The sequence below is a fragment of the Felis catus genome, chromosome E2, assembly GCF_018350175.1.
Source record: "Felis catus isolate Fca126 chromosome E2, F.catus_Fca126_mat1.0, whole genome shotgun sequence".
NCBI classification, from domain to species: Eukaryota; Metazoa; Chordata; class Mammalia; order Carnivora; family Felidae; genus Felis; species Felis catus.
Genome location: NC_058382.1, coordinates 1,472,326 through 1,499,280, shown reverse-complemented (window position 1 = coordinate 1,499,280; position 26,955 = coordinate 1,472,326). Strand labels below are relative to the sequence as shown.

General features: G+C 50.1%; 1 protein-coding gene and 2 long non-coding RNA genes across 12 annotated transcripts; 1 reads left to right on the top strand and 2 right to left on the bottom strand.

Moving 5' to 3' along the window:
- Positions 1 to 398: 398 nt before the first annotated feature.
- On the top strand, positions 399 to 20,683 carry LOC101099091 (zinc finger protein 501-like). Of its 8 annotated transcripts, none has more exons than XM_045046743.1 (6): positions 399 to 638; positions 7,060 to 7,577; positions 10,964 to 11,397; positions 14,935 to 14,973; positions 16,734 to 16,860; positions 17,651 to 20,683. In XM_045046743.1, the coding sequence occupies exons 2-6, from the start codon at positions 7,475 to 7,477 to the stop codon at positions 18,961 to 18,963; spliced, it is 2,016 nt and encodes a 671-aa protein (XP_044902678.1). In that variant the 5' UTR covers positions 399 to 638; positions 7,060 to 7,474; the 3' UTR covers positions 18,964 to 20,683. The 8 variants fall into 8 exon arrangements, with proteins under 8 accessions (XP_044902678.1, XP_044902680.1, XP_044902685.1 ...); XM_045046744.1 differs by lacking the exon at positions 399 to 638 and adding an exon at positions 4,382 to 4,523; XM_045046745.1 differs by lacking the exon at positions 14,935 to 14,973.
- On the bottom strand, positions 10,045 to 11,037 carry LOC123382377. Its single transcript, XR_006590671.1, has 2 exons — positions 10,897 to 11,037; positions 10,045 to 10,746 (listed from the first exon to the last, which is right to left on the bottom strand). It is a non-coding gene; the product is annotated as an uncharacterized LOC123382377 (long non-coding RNA).
- Positions 20,205 to 26,575, bottom strand: LOC123382373. 3 transcript variants are annotated; one of them, XR_006590659.1, is made up of 4 exons: positions 26,429 to 26,575; positions 26,173 to 26,294; positions 21,906 to 22,026; positions 20,205 to 20,897 (listed from the first exon to the last, which is right to left on the bottom strand). It is a non-coding gene; the product is annotated as an uncharacterized LOC123382373 (long non-coding RNA). The 3 variants fall into 3 exon arrangements; XR_006590658.1 differs by lacking the exons at positions 26,173 to 26,294; positions 26,429 to 26,575 and adding an exon at positions 24,507 to 25,077; XR_006590660.1 differs by lacking the exons at positions 26,173 to 26,294; positions 26,429 to 26,575 and adding an exon at positions 22,121 to 22,317.
- Positions 26,576 to 26,955: the final 380 nt, after the last annotated feature.

Sequence of the window (26,955 nt, the reverse complement as noted above, 5' to 3'; positions counted from 1 at the left end):
TTGCAAAATTACTCGTTGAATTTTATTTTTTAACAATAGTCTGGTGTGTCCCTTTGGTGGTGTAGCCTTTGGGACTTTCCTGTGCTTCCCAGAGTCTGTAGTAACAGACCTCTATTTGGGACACTTGGCCTAGACTGCATTCAGAGGAAATCTGGGTATACGCTGTAAGAGTCAGCGACCCCATGCTGCATCACAGGAGTCCAGGAACTCCATTTCCCCGGGCAGGCTCACGTTGTCCCGCGGCGTCCATCCCGAAATCAGGAAGGACCTCATTCCCCACGACGGGGCAGGGAGCCGCCAGGGAACCACACGCTACCCAGAAGGCTCCGCGGCAGGCCATCGTGAGAGCCAAGCCAATGAAAACGCAGCATGGATTCCGGTAGCGGCGCCTGTGGGGCGGGACTTCCGGTGGCGTTCCCCTGGTGTTGCGCGTCTTCGAGTTCTTGGGCCGTTTGACTGGTGCAGGGTCTTGGGGACGCTGGGTTCCTTCGAAGCGGATGCAAGGTTCCAGAGGAGCTGATGTTCCCGCCGCTGAGGCGGCTGCGAGGCGCCCTCGTCCCCGCCGGGTCGCCTGCCGCGTTCCGCCCCGCTCTTCCCACTGGTCGGAGGAGGAGGCCGCGCGCGTGAAGCCAGTGCAGGTGGGTGCTGCAACCCCGGGGCCCTTGGCTGCCCGCCCCCGCCCCCGCCCGGAGGGCCGAGGCCAGAATGGAGGAGCGCCCGGTTAGCTCCCTGCAGTCAGGGCCCCAGGGCGCGAGCAGAGGGCGTTCTTGTTCTGGTCCCGGTCCCGCCCGCCCGTAGGGGCTGCTGAGTCGGGACCCGGGGCCGAGGGGTGAGGGGGAGGGTCGCGGGCAGGGACGGCGTGAGCCGCTGAAATCCGTGAAGGGGCGGGGATGGGAGGGGCTGCGATTTGGTGACTTAAAGAAATACGTATTTGTTAAGGTGACCAAAATGTATTTCTGCTGGTCTTAGCGCATAGTTCCTGGCTCATAGCTTCCAAAACTGTTGGAATTTCCTAAGTGTTGACAGTGGTAAAGTTGTGTTTTGTCCTAAGAATGGGGTGAGTTTTGGAAGCACCTAAGCTGGTTGCCTGGAGAACCAACCTGGTGATTAGAGGGTTGTAACTTTAAGTCCCTCCCCTCCCCCAACCTGACCCCACCCCACCCGACCCAACCCTACCCTCCTCCTTGGGAGAAGGGAGGTGGGCTGGAGGTCGAACCAATAGCCAGTGGCCAGTGATTGAATGAGCCATGGTTATATGGTGCAGCCTCCAAAGTACCCTTAAAGGACAGGGTTCAGAGAGCTTCCGGGTTGGTAAGCACCTGGAGATTTGAGGAGAGTGGTGCACCTGGAGACTGCAAGGATACTCTGTGCCCTGTTTTCATACCTTGCCGTGTGCGTCTCTTCCATTTTGGCTGTTTCTGAGTTAATACCCTTTTGTGATAAATCGGTGATCTAGGAAGAAAAATGTTTCTCTGAGTTTTGTGAACCATTCTAGCAAATCAGTTAAACCTGAGGAGAAGGGGTCTTGGGAACCTCTGATTTATAACCAGTCAGTGGGAAGCACCAGTAACAGCCTGGGCTTGCAGCTGGCATCTGAAATGGCAGGGGGCTGAGGGTGGGGGTACCGTCCTGTAGGACTGAACCCTTAACCTGTGAATCTGATGCTAATTCCTGATACATAGTGTCAGAATTGAATTCTTGGACATCCTTCTGGCTTTTAAGAATTGATGTTGTGTGAGGAACCCCAGGGACCTCCCCCCAACTCCACACACACACACACACACACACACTTGTTGGCATTGGTTCCAGGGACCTAATTTAGGGGCATATCCATATTTGAAGTTTAAAATTATTGAAAAGGGAATGGGAAACTAGCGAGGAGGACAACCCGGCAATAGACTCCAGGAGATTATATGGTGGGGGTTGGACCAGAGGAGCGGCAGTAGAGGAGAGATGTGGTAAGAATTTGGATAGATCAGGGACACCTGGGTGGCTCAGTTGGTTAAGCATTCGACGCTTGGTTTGCGGCTCAAGTTATGATCTCATGGTTCTGAGTTTGAGAACCACACGGACAGTGTGGAGCCTACTTGGGATTTTCTCTCCTCCTCTGTTCTCTGTCTCTCTCTAAATAAATTAATTAATTAAAAAGAGTCAACAGGATTTCATGCTCCATCCAGCATGTCTGTGAATAAAAGGGAGTGAAAGACCATCCACAGTTTTTATTTTTGCCTGGACATTTGAAAGAAAGGAGGTGGGGAAGTCAGTGCAGGGAGCAGGTTTCACAGAGATTTTGAGTTACATCTTAGACATGTGATTCTGAGAGGCCTCAAGATGGAGAGGAGACTTCTCATGATAGGTGGGCTTGAAGGTTTAGAGGTGAGGGAAGAGGGCTGGAGATAAATGTTAAATGGTGGGGACCTCGGACTGGATCAGGTCAGAGTCTGGGGATCAGATTGAAGGAGGGTTTTGAGGTTCTTTCAGATGGGTCCTGCGGTGGGGTGGGGAAGGCCTGGGACCCATGTGTATCGCTGATTCTCTTTCAGAGATGAGGTGAATTCTGGCCTGTGTGTGGAGAGAGGGAGGTCCAGATGAGGTGAGGTGTTGGCAGGATGACTGAGGTGTGAATTGGTATGGCTCCTCCCCTGCAGGCTAAGCAGCCACTCAAGAGCACTCCCTGTGGAACAAAACTAAGGTCAGCCGAGCCCCAGACCAGGGCACTGCTGCCTCCCTTCCCCTCTGCTGTGCAGTCCAGGGCTCCCCACATGCTGTCTTCCGAGATGATGGCACGAGGACTAGTAGTTTTCACCGCTCCCCTTAACTTCAGAACGTATGAAACAGCTACTGATTTGAATACTAACAAAGCAGCATCCTTCCAAATACATAGGCATAGGCAGGCAACTAGAAATGAGCGCAGTGAATTACTTAAATTTATCCACACACTTAATAATTGGTGTAAGAGTTACTTTATTTTTAAGCATTTGCTTATGATGTAAGTTTCATGCATCACATCCTCTTAAAAACTTACAAAGTGGGAAAAATACACTCCCAAACTTTTAAAGTCCTACCACTTCATTTGCACTGAAAACAGACAAAACCCTGGATGCTGTGGACTATAAGCTGATACATAGTGTGCTACTGATGTGTGATATCAATATCACCCTGTGAGGGGGGAACAGTCTTATTCCCATTGTATGGGATAAGGACACAGACCTCCCTGAGGGTCAGTCTTTCTCCAGAGTCACATGGCTAGTAAGAGGCAGCAGTGAGCCCTGAGGAGCTCGGTTTGGACCATCAGACCGACATTGCTTTGCTGGAGGGCAGAGCAGGCCTGGTGGTTCAGCTCAACTTGTAGGACCTTAACCGTGGTTACCCATTTCTCATGGCCTCCCTCCTTCTGCACCTGCACCAATGGAGGGAGGCATGTGGACCCCAGTAAAGCTGTGCTTCTGGTTTCATATGGGACATCTTTGTGTTATGGTGGCAGTGCCATTGGGGATCAGGTAGGGGAAGGAGGGGCTAAATCTGTGTCTCAGGTGGGTGCCAGGCTGGTGGGGGTGGGGATCACAAACACGGGAGGAACTGGAGGGCTGTTGGGGGGGGGGTGTGTGCATGTGAGGTGGAGGGTCGTAAAGCCTTCTGAGGAGGCAGTGGACATAAGACGGTTGTTGAGGTGCCCACAGTGAAGGTCAGACACCAGGGCGGGCGGGCCTGTTACCCCTCTGTGGCCTCGGCAAGGTTTTCTGGTGACCCTCACCTGGATTGTTTATTTGGGCTGGTAGATTAGTTGGGTGGGGGAAATGGGATCGGCCAGATTCATTGCAAGTCTGGGGCTTTGAACGAGAGGTGGTGAGAGGTCAGGATCGCTTCTGAGATTGTGAGACCCTCACACAGGTCTCTGTGGCTAAGCTAAAGCAAGAAACAGTTGGGCGAGGATACTTTGGTGTTATGATAGAAGACTCCGGCAGATTAGGAGGCCGGCTGCATTTGCACTTCCTGGGTTCTGTGTGCGGACTGGGCATGTCGGAGGGTCAAAGAAATGCCTACCGTGTGGTCCTGGGGGCTACGGTGGCATTGTCTTCCCTGTCCGAGGTCAGGTACCCCAGGCCTTCCTGTCCTCTTGCAAACATACTTGGGGCCTGCCTATGCCAGCAACTTCAGGCACTGATTGTGCCATCACCACTTGTAGGGACCATTAGGTTTGTTTTAAGACTTTCCTCTGAAGGTCTCATAAATTTATTTATTTATTTATTTATTTATTTATTTATTTATTTATTTATTTTTAATTTTTTTTTTTCAACGTTTTTTATTTATTTTTGGGACAGAGAGAGACAGAGCATGAACGGGGGAGGGGCAGAGAGAGAGGGAGACACAGAATCGGAAACAGGCTCCAGGCTCTGAGCCATCAGCCCAGAGCCTGACGCGGGGCTCGAACCCACGGACCGCGAGATCGTGACCTGGCTGAAGCCGGACGCTTAACCGACTGCGCCACCCAGGCGCCCCTGAGGATCTCATAAATTTGGAAGGTGGGATGTTGATGTCGTGTGGGTCACTCTGGGTGGATGTCCGGTACTCTCTTTCTCTGTCTTTTCCCCTGGACACGCCTCTTCCAGGCCCCGGTAGTTGCTCGCACTAAGCAATAGTAGAGCCCCAGGCACCTGACAGAGGAACATTACTTCCGCAACATCAAGAGATGCTCAAAAAATGTGGCCCTTGGGGCGCCTGGGTGGCGCAGTCGGTTAAGCCTCCGACTTCAGCCAGGTCACGATCTCGCGGTCCGTGAGTTCGAGCCCCGCGTCAGGCTCTGGGCTGATGGCTCGGAGCCTGGAGCCTGTTTCCGATTCTGTGTCTCCCTCTCTCTCTCTGCCCCTCCCCCGTTCATGCTCTGTCTCTCTCTGTCCCAAAAATAAAATAAAAAACGTTGAAAAAAATTAAAAAAAAAAAAAATGTGGCCCTCACACGGAGCATCTGTTCTGTGTCCATCACTGTATGATGCCTGGGGCAGTGGCCGCCTTATTTATACCTTTTCTTTCCCACTAACATTTCAGTTCTGACTTTCGGCTCTCATCCTTTCCCTTCCACTGCTTCCTTGGAGGACTAACGTTTCAGATGGTGTGAAATCTGCACATATCCTTAAATGGTCCTTGAATACGAGCTACTGTAATGCAATCTTTATTTCTTTTAATTTATATCCAAGTTAGTTAGCATATAGTGCAACAGTGATTTCAGGAGTAGATTCCTTAATGCCCCTGACCCATTTAGCCCATCCCCCCTCCAGCAACCCTCTGTTCTCCATATTTAAGAGTCTCTTCTCTTTTGTCCCCCTCCCTCTTTTCATATTATTTTTGCTTATGTTCATCTGTTTTGTCTCTTATGCTGTTGGTCTTTCTCTAATTTCGCTTAGCATAATACCTTCCAGTTCTTCCCATGTAGTTGCAAATGGTAAGATTTCATTCCTTTTGATTGCCAAGTAATACTCCATTGTGTATATATGTGTGTGTGTGTGTGTATATATATATATATATATATATATACACCACATCTACATTATCCATTCATCCATTGATGAACAGGGCTCTTTCCATACTTTGGCTATTGTTGATAGTGCTTCTGTCAACATTGGGGTTCATGTGTCCCTTCAAAACAGCACACCTATATCCTGTGGATAAATGCCTAGTAGTGCAATTGCTGGGCCATAGGGTAGTTCTATTTTTAATTTTTTGAGGAACCTCCATACTGTTTTCCAGAGTGGCTGCACAAGTTTGCATTCCCACCAGCAGTGCAAAAGGAACCTTCTCTCTCTGCATCCTCGCCAACATCTGTCATTGCCTGAGTTGTTAATGTTAGCCCCTCTGACAGGTGTGAGGTGGTATCTCATGGTCGTTTTGATTTGTATTTCCCTGATGATGAGGGATGTGGAGCATTTTTTTCATGTGTCGGTTGGCCATCTGGATGTCTTCCTTGGAGAAGTGTCTAGTCATGTCTTTTGCCCATTTCTTCCCTGGATTATTTGTTTTTTGGGTGTTGAGTTTGATAAATTCTTTATAAATTTTGGATACTAACCCTTTATCTGATAGGTGTTTTGCAAATATCTTCTCCCCTTCCGTAGGCTGTGTTTTAGTTTTGCTGATTGTTTCCTTCACTGTGCAAAAGCTTTTTATTTTGATGAGGTCCCCAGAGTTCATTTTTGCTTTGGTTTCCCTTGCCTCTGGAGACACATTGAGTAAGAAATTGCCATGGCCGAGGTCAAAGAGGTTGTTGCCTATTTTCTCCTCGAGGATTTTGATGGCTTTAGGTCTTTCATCTATTTGGAGTTTATTTTTGTGTATGGTATAGGAGAGTGGTCCAGGTTCATTTTTCTTCATATCGCTATCCCGTTTTCCCAGCACCATTAGCTGATGAGACTGTCTTCTTTATTCCATTGGATATTCTTTCCTGCTTTGTCAATCTTGATGATTACAGCTTTGTAATTCATCTTGAAGTCTGGAATTGTGATGCCTTCAGCTTTGGTTTTCTTTTTCAACATTTCTTTGGCTATTCGGGGTCTTTTTTGGTTCCATACAAATTTTAGGATTGTTTGTTCTAGCTCTGTGAAGAATGCTGGTGTTATTTTGATAGGAATTGCATTGAATATATAGATTGCTTTGGGTAGTATTGGCATTTAAAAAATATTTGTTCTTCCAGTCCATGAGTATGGAATCTTTTTCCATTTCTTTGTGTCTTCTTCAATTTCTTTCATAAGCTTTCTATAATTTCCAGTGTGCAAGCACACATTTCTGGGTCTGGACTCAGTCTTCTACCCAGTGCTCACCAGTCACCAGCAGCCATGGCCTTGTTGAAAGTCATTTGCAGAGGACACTTGGGGAGCCCACCTCTCCTCCCTGCCCTCACCCCTTTCTCATTTCCTTGCCCAGAGTCCCATCGTGGGCGCTGGCCAGGCTGAGCTCTGCACAGAAGGCCTTCCTCTCACCGTCTGGAGTCCCCTGGCCTTATCTGTGGGTGTGTCTGACAGGCATTCCGGACAAGGCTGCCTATGCTTGACCAGCATTTCTCTGCCTACAGGTTGCTGGCATGGAGCCCAGGACGAGGAGGCCCTTTCAGAGCAAGGTGTCTATAGGAGCGTCACGGGTCAGGACTCCAAAGCCAGGTCCGTCAGTCCACGAGGCCCAGCCCTGTGAGATGTGTGTCCTGCTCTGGAGAGACACTTTGCACTCGGCTGAGCAGGGTGGAACCTACCCTGAGCATGGCCTGTACACTCGTGGGGCAGACCTACACCTGCATCAGACGAAGCAGAATAGAGATAAGCTTGGCATAAAGGACGAGCAGAACCCTTCATTTGTTAGGGGCCACACAGTTCATCTGACCTTGGCCTGGAGGGAGGGTGGGAAGGACTTCGCAGTCTTTCTCCTGCCCCCGGCCACGCAGTGGGTAGCCACACGGGGACACTGATGCAGGGAGGCCTTTGAAAGTGGACAGAATGGGTGTCTGTGCACTAAGCATGGGAAGCCTCAGCCACAGCACATATTGTGGAGCAGCCACAAGTCCACCCTGGATGAGACCAAGGAGACCGGTGAGTGAAGGTAGGACGCTTTGTAGGCGCAACTCCAACTTTCACACATAGATTTCTTCGACACCTTGCTTTCAATTCCTTTTGTACCTACCCCAAAAAAGTAGAATCGTTGATTCATGTGGTATTATGGTCATGTTTTGAGCAATTGTTTTCCATAATACTGGTACCATTTTATGTTCCTGTGCACCTGCCCACCATGTGTGAAGTTTCTAGTTTCTCTTCATCCTTTGCAACATATAGATTTTTTTTAATATATGTATATAATAGCTATTCTAGGGATATATTTTGTAGTTTTAGTTTTCATTTCTCTAATGATTAATGTGTGGTCGTTGAGCATATTTATTTTGGAGAAATATCTACTCAAGTCCTTTGTTCATGTTTTAATTGGATAATGTATTTTCTTTGTTATTGAATTATGAGTTCTTTATACAAGTCCTTTGTATATTCTGGATATTAATCCCCTATCAGATTTGCAAATATTTTCTCCCCTTCCCCCATTCCGCATGTTGCATTTTCACTCATACGTGCATTTCCCATATGTTGATTGTTTTCTTTGGTGCACAGGCATTTTAAATTTTGATATACTCCACTTTATCAATTTTTATCTTTCATTGTATGGTGCTATATGTCTAGGAAATCATTGTCAAGTCCAGTGTGAGAAAGCTTTCTTCCCTTCTAAGTTACATGGTTTGAGAACCATGTGTAAGTCTTTAATCCATGTTGAGTTCATTTTTGTATAACGCTATAATGTAGCCCCAGTTTTCACATGTGGTATGTCCAGTTTTCCCTGTGCCTTTTCAAATGACTGGACTGTCCCTATTGAAGTCCTTTACAGCCGTGTCCAAATCATTTGACCATCTGTGAGAATTTATTTCTATGCTCTGAATTCTATTTCATAGGTGTATGTGTATCACTGTCTCATACCAGAATCACAGTGTTTTGATATATACTTTTATAAAATACTGTCTTAATTCCACTTTGAAGCCTGGCATGAAGCCAGTCAGCTCCCCTTTTGGAGTATCTGATTAATTCCACACCCCCAAATACTCCCCATATCAGGCTCTCACCCATACCAGTCCTGATGGCCTGAACACCTCAGAACCAGGTACCGGACAGCTAAGGATGCCCCTGTGCCCTGGAGTCTAAGAAATTATTCAGCCCACACAGATCCTGGGAAACCTACCTTGGGAAACCTACCTTGCTATGCATACACTGCCCCTTCCAGCTCCAGCTTGCTGTCACACTGCCCCTCACTACAAGCCCCTGTTGGGTTCTGTCTGACCTTCTCTTGTTCCCAGCTGTAAGTTACAAAGAGCTTTGCCTTTTATCTATGTGAGTGGTATTTGTTCTCACCTGCCATCATCATCCTCAACAACACAAAAAATTTTTTAAAGACCTTTCAGTCTTACACAACACCTACACACCCAGAAGAGTACTCTGTGTGTGGTGAATGTTGTAAAGTTTTCAGCCAGTAGCCTGTCTTCATTGTGCACCAGGAAGTTCACAATGTCAGCATCGTGAGAGGTTAGAAGTCAGCCAGAATTGCACCTCCCGGGCTAAATATGCGGGTTGGTTTCATGAACTCTTCCACTTTCAGAGCTGCTTGGGGTGGCACTGCCACTGTCTATCCGAGAAGCCATCCCTCTTCTACCCGGTGTCAGGGAGCCCAGCAGGTTGCTGTGCTCTCTTCATCTGGCGTAGTCACCAGGGTTGGTGAGGCCTCATTCCTTACACCTTACCTCCTATCAGTTTGGGTGGGGACATCACCCAACTTTAGACAAGGGGACTTGAGCTGGCTTCACCTCCCAGCTCACAGAGGTTTCCCGTTTCCCTTCTTTGGGGGCATTGTCTCTGTCTCATGAGACTTGTAATGGATTTTTCTAGCCACTAGGTTACCCCACACAGGAACTCCCTGGTCACCCCACTGGCTTTTGTGATAATATATATATATATATATATATATATATATAAATATATATATATATATATATAAATATATATATATATATATATATTTATATATATATAATAAATATATATATTATATAAATAAATAAATATATAAATAAATATATATATTTATATATATTTATATATATTTATATATATATATTTATATATATTTATATATATATATATATATATTTTTTTTTTTAACGTTTATTTACTCTTGAGAGAGAGAAAGAGCATGAGGGAGGGAGGGAGGGGCAGAGAGAGAGGGAGACACAGAATCCGAAGCAGGCTCCAGGCTCTGAGCTACACTACAAGATCATGACCTGAGCCAAAGTCAGACACTTAACCAACTGAGCCAACCAGGTGCCCCTAAAAGTATTCTTTAAACTATATTTACTGTATTCGCTGTGGGTGAGAACAGAATTGGACTCAGATGGAATGAAAGAATGAACGGGTTTTGGGGGGCCTCTCTTTTGTGTGTTTCAGAGGAAATAGGAGTTTAAAGAAGAACTCTCCAGATTTGGTTCAATTTGCATTGCTACATGATCCATCTCGGGAAAGTTTATAGGACTTCTGTACTCGGGGTGCAAAGAATATCTGTAGTTATCCAGTCTGCTAGTCTACTCGAGGGTGGGGTAGAGCAGTCGCCCTGGCAATCCTTGCATTCAGCAGCAGCATGAGTTGGGTCATTTGTACTCAGAGGCTGTCCCATATTCCAGGCATTGCTGAGGAATATAGCTCCTCAGTCTCCCCTGACTTACAGGCACTTACGGGGTATTTGTTATGATGTACAGATACCTCAAGTGCAAAGCTATGTCTTCACAGCTTCATTGAAGCTGGTATTTCTCAGTGATTTTTAAATACGATAAAAAGAAGTCCCGGTTTAGTCATAACCTCTGATTTCCTTTGTAAACCTGTGCTCACCTTAATTCCCTCACTTCTCAGACTTCAGTGAGATCTAACCTCGTGCAAATGGCCAAGAGCTATTTTGGCCACGGGTGAATAGCTACATCATCATTGATTTCAGTAGTTTCATTTCTTCTGGGATAGTCTCAAGTGCCCATGCATTGTCACTGCAGTCGCACGTGGAATTAGATTTACTTCCCAGCAAGGAAAAAAGATCACAAAATCCAATCCTGCCGCTTCTCTGTCTCCGTCTCCGTGTTCAGAAGCCCGCTGTCCCAATGTGGTAAGTCGCTCCCACTTTTGAGATAGGGTGTTAAATTCTAAAAAAGAATGGAATGCATGGAGTTAAGAGTTGGACATCACTAGCCCTTTTTTCTAACAGTGAAACTCCTACAATTGTTTCTAAAGTTTCAGTCTAACATGAAAAGCAGTAAGATGGTATTTTAGATCCCAGCTCTGGGTGGACGTACTTTATGTCTGAGTGACAATTGGGTTTGCACTTTGGGGAACATCTGAAATAATTTCTGTGATCAGCAGACATTCCACGAAAATCTGGGTGTGACCCCCTCCAAGAAGCCGGAGCCCCCCTCAGAACGTTCAGACACCCCTTCCCAGCACCCCTCAGGGTGCGGCGGGACAGCTGCTGGAGGTCAGGACGGAAACCCGTGCGGAGGCTGGCGTCTCCATCAGGACTACGTTACCCAGAAGGCAGTGCGCCACACTGGGCCAGTGAGGGCTCAAGGAGCGAGGCACTTCCGCCCAGCGGACGGCATGTAGGCGGGCCTTCCGGCGTCGGCCTCCAGCGACATCTTGTAAATTTGGTTCTGTCCAGCGCTCGGAAGCTCAGGTTGCTGGGACTGCCCAAGGTAACGGAGCGGGGACGCGCAGGGCCGGCTGCTCGGAGACTCAGCGTGGCTGTCGTGCGGGCTGAGCACTGCGGTGCCACGGTCGCCGTGGCGGTTCCCATCCAGGTAAATGCTGCGTTTCTCTGGGTCCTCACCCCTCATTCAGCTCTTATTCATTGAAATTTCATATTTTTGTTCTTACGAGGGTCCTGTTTACCTTGGTCTTCCGAATTCTGGAATGTCGCCTGCCCGAGGAGAATGGCACAGAATGCGTGTGCAGCTGAATAGCCGGCTTTAAGATTAGTGCTAACCTCCTGCACCCGGCCAGGAGCTTATTGCTTGTACTCATTGCTGTTAACCTCTTACCTTTGGGTTTCTTCCCGAGTAGCACGAGCGTCGCGGTGCAGCTGCGCTCGCCAAAGCCTGATCCGTTCCAGGGAGAGGGAAGCCGGCAAGGGCTGTTCTAAACATTAGCCCGCTGGGGCAAATGGAGTGGCTGCTCGTGGGCCGGGCTGGGGCTGAGGGTGGTAGCTCTGGTCGCGGCCACCGTCTTTCTGCGAATTGGAGGACAAGGTGAGCGAGGGTGTGAGCGCGCCCCCTGCCGGCCGACCGCTCCGTTCTCGCGTTCCCACTGGCCGGGGTTTAGACAGCACCCCGGCACCCAGCTCCGCGGTTCTTCCGCGGCCACCATGGCCCTCTCCAAGGTTAAGCTGTTGTCCGATGTCTCAGGCAAGCACCCTTTATTGTCCGAGAGCTTCAGCACCTCTGTGGGAAGTCCTCAGCCTCCTAGTTTAGATGAAAGATTGATGGGTTACTGCAGTCACAGCACCGTACAGCTGTTCGTTTTTCTGCGTAGTGTTCTGGGATATGAGTATATAAACAAAATGTTTTTATGTTTCTGCCCGTGGTTTTCTGCATTTATAAACACTGGTACTGTAGCCACATGTTTTGGGCTATACAAGCATACAGTTGTCTAGGATTCTGTATTAAAGATAGCCCACTTTCCACAAGTAGTCGTAGGTTTAAATTTATGATTCCAGGGGCACCTGGGTGGCTCAGTTGGTTGTGCATCTGACTTCGGCGCAGGTCATGATCTCGCGGTTTGTGAGTTTGAGCCCCACATTGGGCTCTGTGCTGATAGCTAGGAGCCTGCTTCAGATTCTGTGTCTCCCTCTCTCTAAAATGAATGTAAAAAAAATTTTTTTTAATTTATGATGCCAGATTGGTTTTCAAAATGTTACCAATCTACATACATATAATAGTTTACAATATTTAGCTAATTTCTATAGTGTTACTAGCAGTGGGCAACGTCAGGCTTGTGATGTCAGCCTTACTGAGTTGGTTTTTTGGTTGTTGTTTTTTTTTTAACATTTATTTATTTTTGAGACAGAGACAGAGCACAATGGTGAAGGGGCAGAGAGAAAGGGAGACACAGAATCTGAGGCAGGCTCTGAGCTGTCAGCCACATTCTGACCAGGCACCCCACGCCTTACTGAGTTTTGCTTTATTTTTGTCCATTACTGTTAACTTTACATTTGCATTTTTAAAAAGTGCTTACTGGAATTCTCATTTACATACACAAGATTTTTTAATTCACTAAGTTTTAAAATTTTAAATAATTTAACGATTATGGAGGGTTCACGAATTTGTGTAATTTTTGCTCAACTGTGTAACTGGTCATTTCAGTTTTTATGACAAAATGTAACAGGAGCCCCCAGGAGCCCTTTGTTTCAATGTAGTAGGATTCTTTATTGTGATACTTTGGTTTGAGAAATCTGTTCTTCTGTTAACTTGTAAGAGACATAATTTTTTGTCTTCCAAGTTAAGCCTATCCAGCTGAAATTACGTCATTTTTTAAAAAGATTATTAGGCTCCATACCCAACTTGGGGCTTGAACTCAAAGAGTCACGCTTTACCAACTGAGCCAGCCAGGTGTCCCTGTGTGCATCGTTTAAAGTAGAGGTGTAAATTTTTATGTTGCCACACAACAATTTATAAGCTGCTACTATTTTAATGCTCTGTAGCACCGCCAAAGCATCCAGATCCATGCACACATGCATGACCCACTTCATGATCTCTCTAGTTTTTCCAACCTAAATCCTATGACAATCGTTTTCTTACTAGAATAGCTTTATAATGTGCTAATCTCTTTTGGAACAATTACTCTTGTATGTTAAAGTGATGTTTAATGTTTATTCTTATTTACAACAATCTTGTCACTTTATTTCTTTTCTTTTTTTTTTTTCAACGTTTTTTATTTATTTTGGGACAGAGAGAGACAGAACATGAACGGGGGAGGGGCAGAGAGAGAGGGAGACACAGAGTCGGAAACAGGCTCCAGGCTCCGAGCCATCAGCCCAGAGCCCGACGCGGGGCTCGAACTCACGGAGTGCGAGATCGTGACCTGGCTGAAGTCGGACGCTTAACCGACTGCGCCACCCAGGCGCCCCGAATCTTGTCACTTAAAAAAAATTTTTTTTGAGAGAGCGAGCTCAGGAGGGCAGAGAGGGACACAAAGGATCCGAAGGAGGCTGTCGGCACAGAGCCTGACAGTAGGGCTCTAGCTCACGAACTGCGAGATCATGATCTGAGCCAAAGTTGGATGCTTAACCATCTGAGTCACCCAGGCGCCCCAGCCTTGTCACTTTTTAGAAATAGCTTCTCACATTCTAAAATACTTGGGATTTTTTATGTTTGCAGCTATGACTTGGTCTGCTCCCAGGAAAACTCAAGGATTTTAGCAAAACTGTGTAGTCCTTTTGTATTTGCAGTAACACCAAGCATGTGTTTATAACATGCATAATATCAAGGTTTTGGCTTTGCTCTGAATCTTTTAGTACTATTGGGTCTGCAGTTGTAATGAAATCTAGGGGTGTTGTCTTTTCTCCACATTTTCTTTCTTTTTCTTAGATGCACATTGTCCAGATTTATTCTTCCCTCCTCATTGATCTCACCCTTTATGGGGCATCTGGGTGGCTCCGTCAGTTATGCGTCCGACTTGGGCTCAGATCATGATCTCGCGGTTCATGAGTTCAACCCCCGTGTCAGGCTCTGTGCTGACAACTCAGAACCTGGAGCGTGCTTCGGGTTCTGTGTCTCTTTCCCTGTCTGCCCCTCCCCTACCCATGCTCCGTCTCCTTCAAAAACACACAATCACGTAAGCGGTGGTTTGATAGGTTACCTTACCCAGTGGAGAGAATATATCTGCACCATTTCTTTCTGAACATTTATGGAAAAACTGGAAAAGGAAGTGTAAAGAGTCACATTCGTGACCAGCTATTAGGGCTAAACTAAATTTCAAGATACAGGAAGAGAAGAGTGTATTTTGGGCACAGGAAGAAGCAGAATACGAAGGAATAAAATGGAAGGGTCGGAAACACACTGAGACATGGACATAATTTATCCCTTATTCTTCCTGCTCACTGGCCCGAGGGCAGCTACTCCAACACAACACGACCCCATCAGCCTTTTCACTCCTTTCTTCCCTCTCCTGGAAAGTCAAGATGCACGTGCTTTGGGCACAACTGAACCCTCTCTGCCTTCTTTCATAAAGGCTGGATTTTCCCCCTTTGGCTTTCCTCTGTACCTAAAAATACTGTGTTTCACTTTTCTGTCTTTACCCGCGATGGGACTTAAACTAACGTGGCCCTGCTCTTCCTGCAGGTTCTGCTTTCAGCAGAAGCACTTATGGACCCTGCACTGGTGAGTGTCAGGTGTCCTGGAACTCCTGCTGCCACCCTTCCTGCCCTTGGTGTCTAGAGCCTCTAGCTAAGCCCTCAGTCCAGGTCAGAGGTTATATGCAGAGGGATCCCCACTTGTGGCAGGTCATGGGGTGAGTGTGAAAGGGTGTCTTAGGTTTAGGAATCGGTGCCGTGGCTTTGGAGGAGAGACAGAGATGAGAGTGGTTAGGGGAATGTTCTAGGTCCGCTAGGACTGTTATGTCTGGTGAGAACAGAGGACAAGGAGGCTAGAGTCAGGCCTGGGGTGTAGCCTGAGCTGGGGTTCTGTTCTGAGAGTGAGGGTGATGGCCACACAGTTCTGGAGTAGAGGAGAAAACCAGCTGGCTCAGGTCTTCAGAAGCTGCCCCTGGCTAGAGTGCACTCCACAGTGGGGGAGAGGGAGACAAGGAGATAATAGCTGGTAGATGTGGAGGTAGGAGGTAGGAGAAGGATTTGGCTTCACGTAGGGCTGACCAGGGGCACCTGGGTGGCTCGAGTTGGTTAAGCATCCGACTTTGGCTCTGTCGTGATCTCACGGGTTGTGGGTTTAAGCCTTGTGTCGCGCCCTGTGCTAACAGCTCAGAGCCTGGAGTCTGCTCCAGGGTTCTGTGTCTCCCTCTCTCTCTGCCCCTCCCGCACTTGCATGCACTGTCCCTCTCTCTCTCAAAAATAAACATTAAAAAAAGTTTTAAGTAGGGGTGATCAGATTTTCTTTTTAAAAATATATTTACTTATTTTAAGAGAGAGAGAACACAAGCTGGCCCTACACACCCACTGGGGAGTCCAATGCAAGGCTTGAACCCACAAACTGCAATGCAAGATCATGACCTGAGCAGATTTTCTCACGTGGAGGGGTCACTTTTGTAAGAATATGAGGAATTCTCTTTTGGCCATGTTGATTCTCAAATGTTTCAGAGACTTCCAAGTATAGGTGACCACTGGAGAGCTGGTCCCCCACTTCTCAGGACATCCACACCAAGGCTGAACTCTGGATCTGATATGGTGGGGGCACGTTCCGGTCATAGTGGCATTGCCCTTGGGGGAACAAGGGAGGAGAGCTGTGGACAGTGCATAGACAAGACAGCATAACAGTTGTTACCAGGAATGTAGAAGGAGGTATGGGGAGGGGAAAGTCCAACAGGTGGCCGGATTTTCATGGGCGTGGATATGAGATCAGAGCAATAATGGGGGTGAGTTGGTAGAGTAGACTGGTACTTGTTCACCTGTGTATGCACCCCTCCAACCAGGCTCTTGTGGTGGTTCTCTCAGAAGGTCATCAGATGAACTTACAGAACCTCCCAGGACCTAAATGACTGGCGAAGAGACACAACATAACTATAGAAGCAGAATGTTACCAAGGCTATTTAGATCTGCATGTGACCTAAACCGGCACCAAGGTCAAGTGGGGAAGGCCCTTCCCTTGGAGGTTAGGATCTATGATCACACTTGCCCAGCACTTCTTCAGCATGACACACAGACACAAGTCAATGGTGGGGACCAGCTGTGTGAGTAGGAGCTTGAGAGAGAATGCTAGGCCCCAGCTGCTTACATCTGGGAGGCAGGATGCTGGGGACTCAGATGTCTTGCAGGAAAGGGATGGGAGTCCTGCATCTCAGTGTGGGGGAGGAGGAGAGGGGGGGTCAGGAGCAGGGAGTGAGTGAATCTGGAGGTTGGGGTTCGGAGCAGTTACCGGGTCCTGCCGGGAGAGGCTGCTTATGGACGCAACTGTCCCCATCATCACAGGGCTCCATGACCTTTGAGGACGTGGCCGTGTACTTTTCCCAGGAGGAGTGGAGGCTTCTTGACGAGGCTCAGCGACGCCTGTACCGGGACGTGATGCTGGAGGTCTTTGCACTTGTTGTGTCATTGGGTAAGGCCCTCCCCCCAACCCCCACATCCTGGGCTGGCCTCTGGCTTTCCTCTTCATTCTGGGCACAGAGGCTGGGGCGTGGAGATACCTCACAAGTAGCCCCAACACCAGCTGTTCAGAGGGGCCTTCGGTCAAGGTTTGTGGGACATTTTTGTTTCCTGAGGTGGTTTGGGGGCTGGTTGCCTTGGGCCTGCACTGACCACTTAGCTGTCCCAAGTTTGCCTTAAGGACTTGCATCTTCTAGGTCCCCTGTTATCCAGCTGGAGCTGGGAGAACACAGGGTACATGACCAAGTGGGTACGCCTCCAAGTGGGGGACACTTGCACGTGGAAGTTGGCGACAGGGAGAGGATGTGAAATGGCTGGGGATCCTGACAGGAACATGTCCCGGGCTCACAACACTGCTCTGATGCCAAGGTCAGAGGCTCTCCTATCTTCCCTGCCCTTCCTTGACACTCTGCCCCCTTCCCTCACCTGTCTTCTACCCTTCATTGGGATCTCCCCCAGATCACTGCTCCTTCTGCTGTGCTCACCACCCCCGGCCTATGCTTGACCCACCACGCGGTCTGTCTGTGCCCATATCCTTAAAATAATACTTGAACGCCAGTCGCCAAGGCCCTGGTGAAAACACACTCCCCCCAGAAGTGAGTTGTGGACCCAGCCTCTCCTCCCTGCACCACACACCATCCTCGTCCTTGTGTCTTCACCTGCTGAGTCCCCTCTGCCATGTGAAGCACAGAACTGCCTCCTCCTGCTGCCGGAGCTGCTCAGCATTTCTTCTCTGCTTTCAGGCTGCTGGCACGGAGCAGGGGCTGAGGAGGCACCTTCAGAGCAGAGCGTCCCCATAGGAGTGTCACAGGTCAGCATCGCAAAGGCAGATCTGTCCCCCCACGAGGTGCGCAGCCCAGACTCCGAAGGGGATTTGCATCCAGCCGAGAGCCCGGGAGCAAGCCCTGGGCAGAAAGTGTGTGGGACAGGGGGGAAGCCTCAGGAGCGCCAGAAGCAGCACAGTAGAGAAAGACGCCCGCGAAGGAACACGAAGAGCCATGCCACCCACCCCCCACCACAGAAGCCCGTCCCTGCTGGCCCAGGCCTTCTCCCTCAGCTTGCTCACAGTCGGGTGACACCCACTGAGGACACCAGCTGTACAGAGCCCTTTCACCACAGACAGAGGCGCTACAAGTGCAGTGACTGTGGGAAAGCCTTCTGCCGGAAATACAGACTCACCCAGCATCAGAGAGTCCACACGGGAGAAAGGCCGTATGAGTGCAGCGAGTGTGGGAAAACCTTCAGCTACAAACACATACTCGTCCAGCACCGGAGAGTCCACACTGGAGAGAGGCCTTACGAGTGCGGTGCGTGTGGGAAAGCCTTCAGTAACAAACCCACACTCGTTCGGCACCAGCGAATTCACACTGGAGAGAGGCCTTATGAATGCGTTGAGTGCGGGAAATTCTTTAGCCAAAGCTCCAGCCTTAGTGAACATCAGAGGATTCACACTGGGGCACGGCCTTATAAATGTGGTGAGTGTGGAAAATTCTTCACCTCCAACTCCAACCTGATTAAACACCGGAGAGTCCACACCGGAACAAGGCCTTATGAGTGCAGCCAATGTGGGAAATTCTTTAACCAAAGCCCCAGCCTCATTAAGCACCAGAGAATTCACACTGGCGAAAAGCCTTATGAATGTAGCGAATGTGGGAAACTCTTTAGCCAAAGCTCCACCCTCATTAAGCACCAGAGAGTTCACACCGGGGCAAGGCCTTACAAGTGCAACGAATGTGGGAAACTTTTTAGCCAGAGCTTTGGCCTCACTCAACACCACAGAGTCCACACAGGAGAAAAGCCCTACGAGTGCCGTGCCTGTGGGGAATCCTTTAGCCACAGCACACAACTTACTCAGCACCGGAAAGTTCACACCGCGGAGAGCCCTCCCCAGTGCAGGAGCTGTGGAGAAGTCTTCCGCCACCGGTCGGCTCTCATCGACCACCAGAAACTCCACAGCCCCGCTCGACCTCATGAGTGCACTGAATGTGGGAAAGCCTTCAGCCGCAGGTCTAACCTCCTGCGACACCAGAAAGTTCACAGGGGAGGAGGGCCTTAGAATGAGCAGGGGCTGCACCATGTCGAGAGTCCATCCTCACCACAGTCTGAGCCCATGGGGCATAGGGGGCTAGGCTGTACTTTCTAACCTGTCCAGAACCCTCGTGTTGGTCAGTGCAGGTTTCTCCCACGTGTGTCCCAAACACTGTATGCCTCAGTGTGGATGGTTTCATGGCACAGGGTAGCTCTCACTCTAGAGTTTTGGGCACAAGGCCTCCTACGATAGAACGAAGGGCAGTCCCAATTTTTGGGGACTAATCTTGTGTCCCAGATGTATGGGTTTGTGGTTGAGTCTGGAGGTTTCCCTGAGAGGAACTGTGTGGGTTTTTTTTTTTTTTTAATGTTTATTTTTGAGAGAGACAGGGCATGAGCGGGGGAGGGGCAGAGAGAGGGAGACACAGGATCTGAGCTGTCAGCACAGAGCCCCATGTGGGCTTATGACCTGAAGTCAGACGCTTACCCAACTGAGCCCCCTGGCGCCCCAAGGATCAGCTTCTCTTTCTCACATAGGATGTCACAGTGCCCTAGGTCCCAATACAGAGCCCTGTGCCATCACATCTGCTGGGCTGGTATCATGGATTCCAGGCACCAGGTAGGAGCCAGCTGTGCGGTACAGACACACTTAGCGAAATGGTGGGGGACTTGCAAAGTGGAGGGGCTGCAATGCCTACGCCAATGCCCTGGGGGCTACGGCCAATTTCAGGTAAGGGCCTTGTGGACGACACTCCGAGGTCCTATAGAGCTGACAGCGCTCTTGTGGCCGGGGTTCTACTGTGCTACAGTTAAGGTGTTGGGGGCGGGGGGTTGAAAACCAAACTCCTGGAAATGCAGACACGAAGGCAGCAGGCACGTGGTCTTTCTGACCCACGGAGCGTAGCTTGTAAACTCCGGTGCGGTTGCTGGCCAGCGGGACGGGGAGCTGTGTCCTGTGGGGTGGCCAGATTTCAATTTTCCAAGGTTTTCCCGATGTTCAGATTTTTCCGCAAAAGCATTTCCACTCAGCATGCGATAGACTTCAAGTGTACTTGAAAACTGAAAACTGCTGCTGGTAGACTTTACTGGATGTGCGCTCATGAAACCATCGTACTCCACCACAGGTCCTTTGTCTTGTAACCTCTGCCTGGATTCCCATGCAGACCGTCACTTTCTTTTGTACCTTCGCTAGTTTGTGTTCTCTAGAATTTTACACGTTGGAGTCTTACTGTGGCTCCTTTTTACGAGTACATAATACGACATAATTACTTCGACAATCACCAGTGAATAGTTGGAATTTTTTTTTTTTTTTTTTAAACAAGTGGAAGACACCATTATTCACTCATCTAACACAAAGGACGACGAGGGTTCGGGGGTTGTTGCCAGCCTGGCCGCCACAAGGCACAGTTGTGCCAAATGTACATCTCCGTCCCCCCAGCAGCGCGAGGCCTGAGTCCCAGCGAACTCAAACAGGCCAAGCTCTCCCCAGGGGGATATGGTTGCTCTGAGTTCTGCCGGCGTCCTCACCAGTAGAAGCCTGGTCAGATTTGTTCCGTCTTTTCCACGAGTGGTTTTCAAAGGTGTGTGCGTGCAATCTCCCCCTGCTTGAATCATGCATTTCCCCCGAGAACTGTGTGCCACCCATAGGCGTGTATTTGCCAAGTCTACTTGCTGTGGGTGCTGATGAAAAGTAACACATTGGGCCCTTGCGCTAGTGCAATAAAAATGTTCAGTGAAAACGTTTAAAATGTTCTTACACGTGTTTCCTCCCTCATCTGTGCTGTTGACTGTGTGTTGGCCACGTACACCCTGCACTTGAGAGTGTGGTTCTCTGTTGAAAGGAGCATTAGTCCAGCCATCGTAACCTTTCCCCGTCGCTAGCTGTGAACGTGAAGGTTGCCAACCAGATGTGCTGCCTTTGAGAAGAGAGGCGGTAAAGGTCTGTTTTCCCAGCAATACTTACTGTACAGGAATAGGAAAGGACAGGTTTTAAATATTACTACTACCCTGCAGTAAAAGAGTAAATCAGTTTAAATTTCAAAATCAGTTTAGTTCTCCCCCTTCCACAGCACTGCCTGATAAACAATGCCTTTGTCTACTTGGGAACTGGGGCCCCCTATCAGATTGTGCTAAATAATGTGACTTCCAGGTGGTGGAACAGCTGGAGACTAATGTCAGCCCCACAAGGGCTCCTTGCTCCAGGATACCGAGGAACAACAAAAACCCAGAGAATTAAGCACTTTGCCACATACTTCCTATTCTAAGCAAGATTTTGTACTTAAAAATTATATAAGTTTATTTAAATATATAATTACATATGATGTATAACCCCTAATCAATGTTCCGTCCTTGTTTTCTTCTTGGGCCTTTTCTATCCACCCCACCTCCACCCACAGCCAACTTACATAGATGGATCCTGAGGGACATCCTATCAATGTCACTGAATTCTTAAAATTGGAATGTTTTTCAAAATGCATTTCATGGGGCCCACGTAGGTGGCTCAGGCTCTTGGATTTCAGCTCAGGTCACACGGTCTCAGGGTTTGTGAGTTCAAGCCCCCACAGTCAACCCTGGGCTGACAGCACAGAGCCTTCTTGAGATTTTTTCTCTCTGCCCCCTCCCCCCCAACTCCTGTTCTCCCTCAAAATAAATAAGCAAACCTAAAGAAAACAAAAACATGCATTTCATTATTCCATCACCAAAACAAGTATAAATTGTATTACTTCTCTATCTAGAAGCTGCTGAAAACAGTTACTGCAGATTTTTGGTATAAGACCACCATTAAACTGGTCTTAATGATTCCAAAGGTCAGAACAGTCTGTTCACATAAGGGCAAATCTACACATCCCTCCCTCCCTATGGGGGCACAGGCCTGGACACAGGTTTTGGGGTTGAATGCTCATCCTCTACCTTTCCCCCAAGACCTGCCTCCTTTCCTGCTCCTTGACCGAAGATCACTTCTGCACTTACCTTCAAAGGCAGTAAGGCATCCGTGGAGCATCTTTGTCTCGGGTCATCAAATAGAACTTCCTTATATGGCAGTAATCTCCCCCTCCTCCAACTTGTAGAAGGACACCTCTCTCTGCTTCACCTGCATAAAGAGAGAAAAAAGGTCATCTCATCAAAAAAAAAAAAAAAAAAAAAATTCCACATTTGCCAAATCGTGTGTCAAAGGGAACACTTACATGTGGGTCAAGGAATAAGGACATGTTCCAGGGGCCTTTAAACAGCTGCCACCACCTCACGGTGTTTTTAGGCCCAACAAGGTCCTTAAAAATGTTCCCATTCCGGGGCACCTGGGTGGCGCAGTCGGTTAAGCATCCGGCTTCAGCCAGGTCACGATCTCGCGGTCCGTGAGTTCGAGCCCCACATCAGGCTCTGGGCTGATGGCTCGGAGCCTGGAGCCTGTTTCCGATTCTGTGTCTCCCTCTCTCTCTGCCCCTCCCCCGTTCACGCTCTCTCTCTGTCCCAAAAATAAATAAAAACGTTGAAAAAAAAATTTTTTTTTAAATAAAAACGTTCACATTCCAATCTATGTATATAACAAATGAAATATATATGAGATATAAAAAATAAAATATATATAATATAAAAAATAAAACATATATATGTAATATATATATATAAAGCTTGGTTATTCTAATTTGAAGTTACTGCCAAATTATCTACGATGTCCCCCATTCTAAAACTCGCTCATTGCAACTCTGCCGATAGTGTTAGGGGTGCTAACCCTTGTGGGTTCTGCGACCTCAGAAACTCCCACACACACCGAGGTAGTCAGAGGAAACCACTTTATTCTAGAACTACAGCAGACAATAGAGACGGCCTATTGGCTCTATGATAGACAATATGATAGACTACGCACGCGTTGTCAAGATCAGCAAAACCTGGGTCTTCGCAGCGAGACCCCTTCTCCTTGCCCCTCGATCCACCCTTGCTTCACAGCGTTTACCCTCTGATCGCACCTGGTAATCTGGGTCCCCTCTGGGGTTGGCCCTTCACCACTCTATCTGAAGGAATGGCACCCTTCCTCGGTCTGCAACTGGGCAAGTTACAAGCTTACAGCCAGACGCCAAATTAAACCGCTCAGAGACGAGGGGTTCACTGCCTTCTACGAGGCTTAGTTTTCATGGAAACGGCGCCAGGCTTTGAACAGCTTTCTTGGCGTTGTTTTTCATTCCTTAGCGGCCGCTCGGCTTGCCACTCCCACAGCCTTCTTGTCTCCGGACTCCCAGAGCAAAAACAAGGCCAAAATCTTTGGTTTCCCAGCAGATGGGTTCCTCCAGTGGTAACGGGAAGCTGGGCGCGCGGGAGGAGGCACCATGTCTGCGCTTGCCCGGGGAGGACCACCACCCTGTGGAACGACCATCCACCAACAGGATTGTGGGGTGCACAAAGCGGCAGAACAGCGGGTCCCAGGGAGCCCCTGACGAGCACCCTCTGAGGCACCTGCCTGGAGGATTGATCACCAATCACCTCGAGGATTAATTACGCAGTCCAGGGCCGGAAGTTCGTCCCAGGTGTCAAGGAGGATTGGGGCACGCCTGGGTGGCTCAGTCGCTTAAGCGTCCAAACTTCAGCTCCGGTTATGATCTCAGGATTTGTGAGCTGCGGAGAGGCACCCACAGGGGGCTCGGGGTGCTGGAGAGGGGCTCCTAGTGCAAGGGTGGGCCTACGCCAGCCGACTCCATCTTGTTCTGTGTCCTTCACCTTGACCACACCCCCTCCCCCACCTGCCCAACAGAACTGGGACCCTTCCATCAGCTGAGGCCATAGCTATTAACATTACCTCACCAACTGCCCCTAGGCCCCAATAAAAACCTTTGGGCTTTGGAAACTCACTCTCTCTCCCTGGTATCGCACCACTGCGTCGGTGCAGGTATGGGATTGAGCTCGAGCTACTTCGAATAAAGCCTCTTTTACATCGGACTCGGCTCCCTGGCGGTATTTGGGGATCACGAATTCTGGGCATAACACTAGGTCTCGGAAAAGAGCCCCGCACACGTGCCGGCGCCCATCACCGGACCGCTGTCGGACCCGCCCCTGCCTCGGAGGATGCTATCGCACAGCTCAGGAGGCGGGAAGCGGTGCTCGGCCCCACGGAGAGACCAGGGGGCTCCACACCGAGGGGAGGCGCTGGGACGCCTCGCAAGGGCTACTCCGCTCGAGAAATGAGCGGCGGCAGGGACGTAGGGGGAGAGCCTTGATCGCAGAAGCTCGTTCCCCCAATCCTGGCCCGCCGGGGTTGCGGAGATACCCGGACACGCGGGCAGGGGCTTGGAGATGAAGGGAAGCACAAGGCTCCTTGAGCAGCCACTGGTTGGCCTGGGAGTCTGCGCTGCTCCGGGAAGCACCGCTGCGATGCATCACAGCTTCGAACCCCCACCATCGCTGTCGGGCGCGCCTCCCTCCCCCACTCGACTCCCCAACTCCACCCCCGCTCCTCGGGCGCACTGGGGTGGACGGACGCTCAGGGGCCAAGGCGAACCCGCACTTGGGGGCTGACCTCGAGTGGTCCGGGGGCGCACAGCGCGGAGGGACGGCCTCTCCACTGCGGGGAGAACCGCTTACCAAGCCTCGGAGAAGGAAGGAGTGTCCGCTGGGCCAGCGGCCCCGGCCCAAACGGAGCCGTGGAGCAGGGCGAGGCCAGGCGGGTTCCGCATCCCTGTCTGCGCACCACGCACCCGCCTGCAGGGAAGGAGCTAGTGGAGTGGGAGGAGCAGCTCCCCACACCGGAACATCCGTCTTGCGTCTTGCGTCTGGTTGGAGCCCAGCCCAGCGCGGGAGAGCGGGCTCACCACGGAGTTCGGCTCAAGGAGCTCCAAAGGGGAGCCTGCACGGACACCTCCAGGCCTGCTTTGGACCTCCGGCCTCGGCCGCTGCCTGGTCCCTGTGGCGGGGGTCACACGGGCCAGAGGACGCCCACGCCCTTAGGCGCCTGAGGATTGAAGCAGCCTCGAGGTCGGGGCTCGCGCATGCGCGGTTACTGCCACAGAGACCCAAGGGTTCCAAGCGAAGGAAATTGCGTTAGCGTCCACAAAGCAAACTTCTGAGCTAATCCACACTCCCACTTCAAAGCACGGGGGTTGGAAACCTTGCCAGCCCTTTCCTGGCAGCAAAAATAAATAAAATTAAAATTAAAATCAAAAAAATACTAGCCTTTGAGTGAAAAAATTACGGGTCCGGGTAAGGACTGTACGGATCACGGGAGCCTCCTGGGTTCAACTACTGGCCCCCCAACACGATCCCATCGCTGCAACCCTGGAGCTCCTGGGGCCACCTGGCCGACTCAACGGTCGGTCGTGTCTGCGAGGAGCTCGGAACGCGCGGGGGCCGCCGCGGGCCGGCTACGTCCTCCCGTCTGTCCGCACGCGCAGCTGCCCGTCCGGGACAGAAGACTGGGGCTTGGAAGAAACTTCCGTGGAGGCATCTCCGACCGCCGGCCCCGTGGGGAACCGCGGCCAGACCCTGAGCACCTTATCCCCGGCACCCTGCACGTTCCGTGACGCTCCTCGCCTCCGGAGCAGGATTCCGAAAAATCGAGCGCAAGAAACCACGCAGGCACAAGTGCCGCCGGGGTCCGCCCTCCCCGCCCCCGGGGCGCGGCCGGTGCATCCACGGCTATCGGTTGGGACTTAGGAGAACTTCGGCGGAGGCGCCTCCGACCACCGGACCCCACGAGGAGCCGCGGCCGGGCCCCGGGCACCTTACCCCGGCCTCCCCGCACGTCCCAGGCCGGCCTGCCCCTCCGGAGCGGGCCGCCTCTAGGCGCGGGGCACCCTCTCCCTTTCCCCCGCGGCGCCACACTGGGTTCCCGCAGGCAGAGAGGCACCAGCAGGTGCCGATCGACGTTCCCCCTTCCCCGGGAGGGCCTACGAGCCACTCCCTAGTAGAACGGCGCATTCAATCTCCAGCGAACTGATGCGCGACGATGCGCCGGCGACCCCGGGATGATCCCGCCAGCGCCCCCGGCCTCCTGGAACCCTTCCTCGGGACCACCGCCAAATCCCACCCCTTGTCGATTTCGCCGGAGCTCTGGAGGGAGGAACGTCTAAGAGGAGCCACCAGATGGCGCCCGACAACCGGCGCGAACGTCCCCAGACGCATGTGGATCGCGGCCATCGAGGGCGCGCTGCCTGCCGCCTCGACGTCCAGGCTTCGCCCTCCCCACCTCGGATTCCCAGACTGTACAATGTGAGATTTTGCCTCCTGCCCAGTAGGGGGCATTCCCGCCTACCTCCTTCCCGGCCACCGCGTCTTGGCCTAGTCCCAGCTCCTCTCTTTCTGCTTCCGGATCCTGCATGTGACCGGCTTCGTGCGCCCTGGATGGCGTGGATGTGCGCCTCCTTTCCAGGGGGTCTGCGAGTAGTAAGAGGCTAAGGCATTAGCCTTTCTTGTCACTCCGTTACCTCCGTAAATTAAAATCCCGCGGGCACGTTTTTACACACTGGTAAAGCTGGCAAGAAGCTTACTTAGCTTTTCAGAAGACTTACCATTAGAAGTTCGCCAAGAGAAATGCTGTTGCATCCACACGACTGTTGACACAGAATGCTATGGGCACCAGTGACAGTCACAACAAAGTTTATTGCAATGAGAGGCAAGGCCGACAGATCGGGACCAACACTCTTGATAAGAGTGCGGCCTCGAACAGCTGGGGTACAGAGTTTTTATGGCCGATCACATCCGTTTTATCATCACCTGGGAACAGAACAGAGAAACAGTTCCCAGACGAGTTAGAAACAGTTGCCAGATGAGTTAGAAACAGTTGCCGGATGAGGTGATTATTTTAGACTTTCTGCGCCAAGTTGCAACCAGTGGATCTCCTTGACCTTGCCTCTGATGCTCTTTTCTTTGAGCTTTTGTTTCCTTCGTTGGTGAAGCCTGATTTACAAGAGTATGAAGCATAATTTACAAGAGTAAAGTAAGGCTGTTATCTCTTGACCTTCAGTGTCAGAACAAAGCTGTTATTTTTCAAGCTACCTGTTAGCCCTACACTACAATTTAACCCTTACAATGCTCT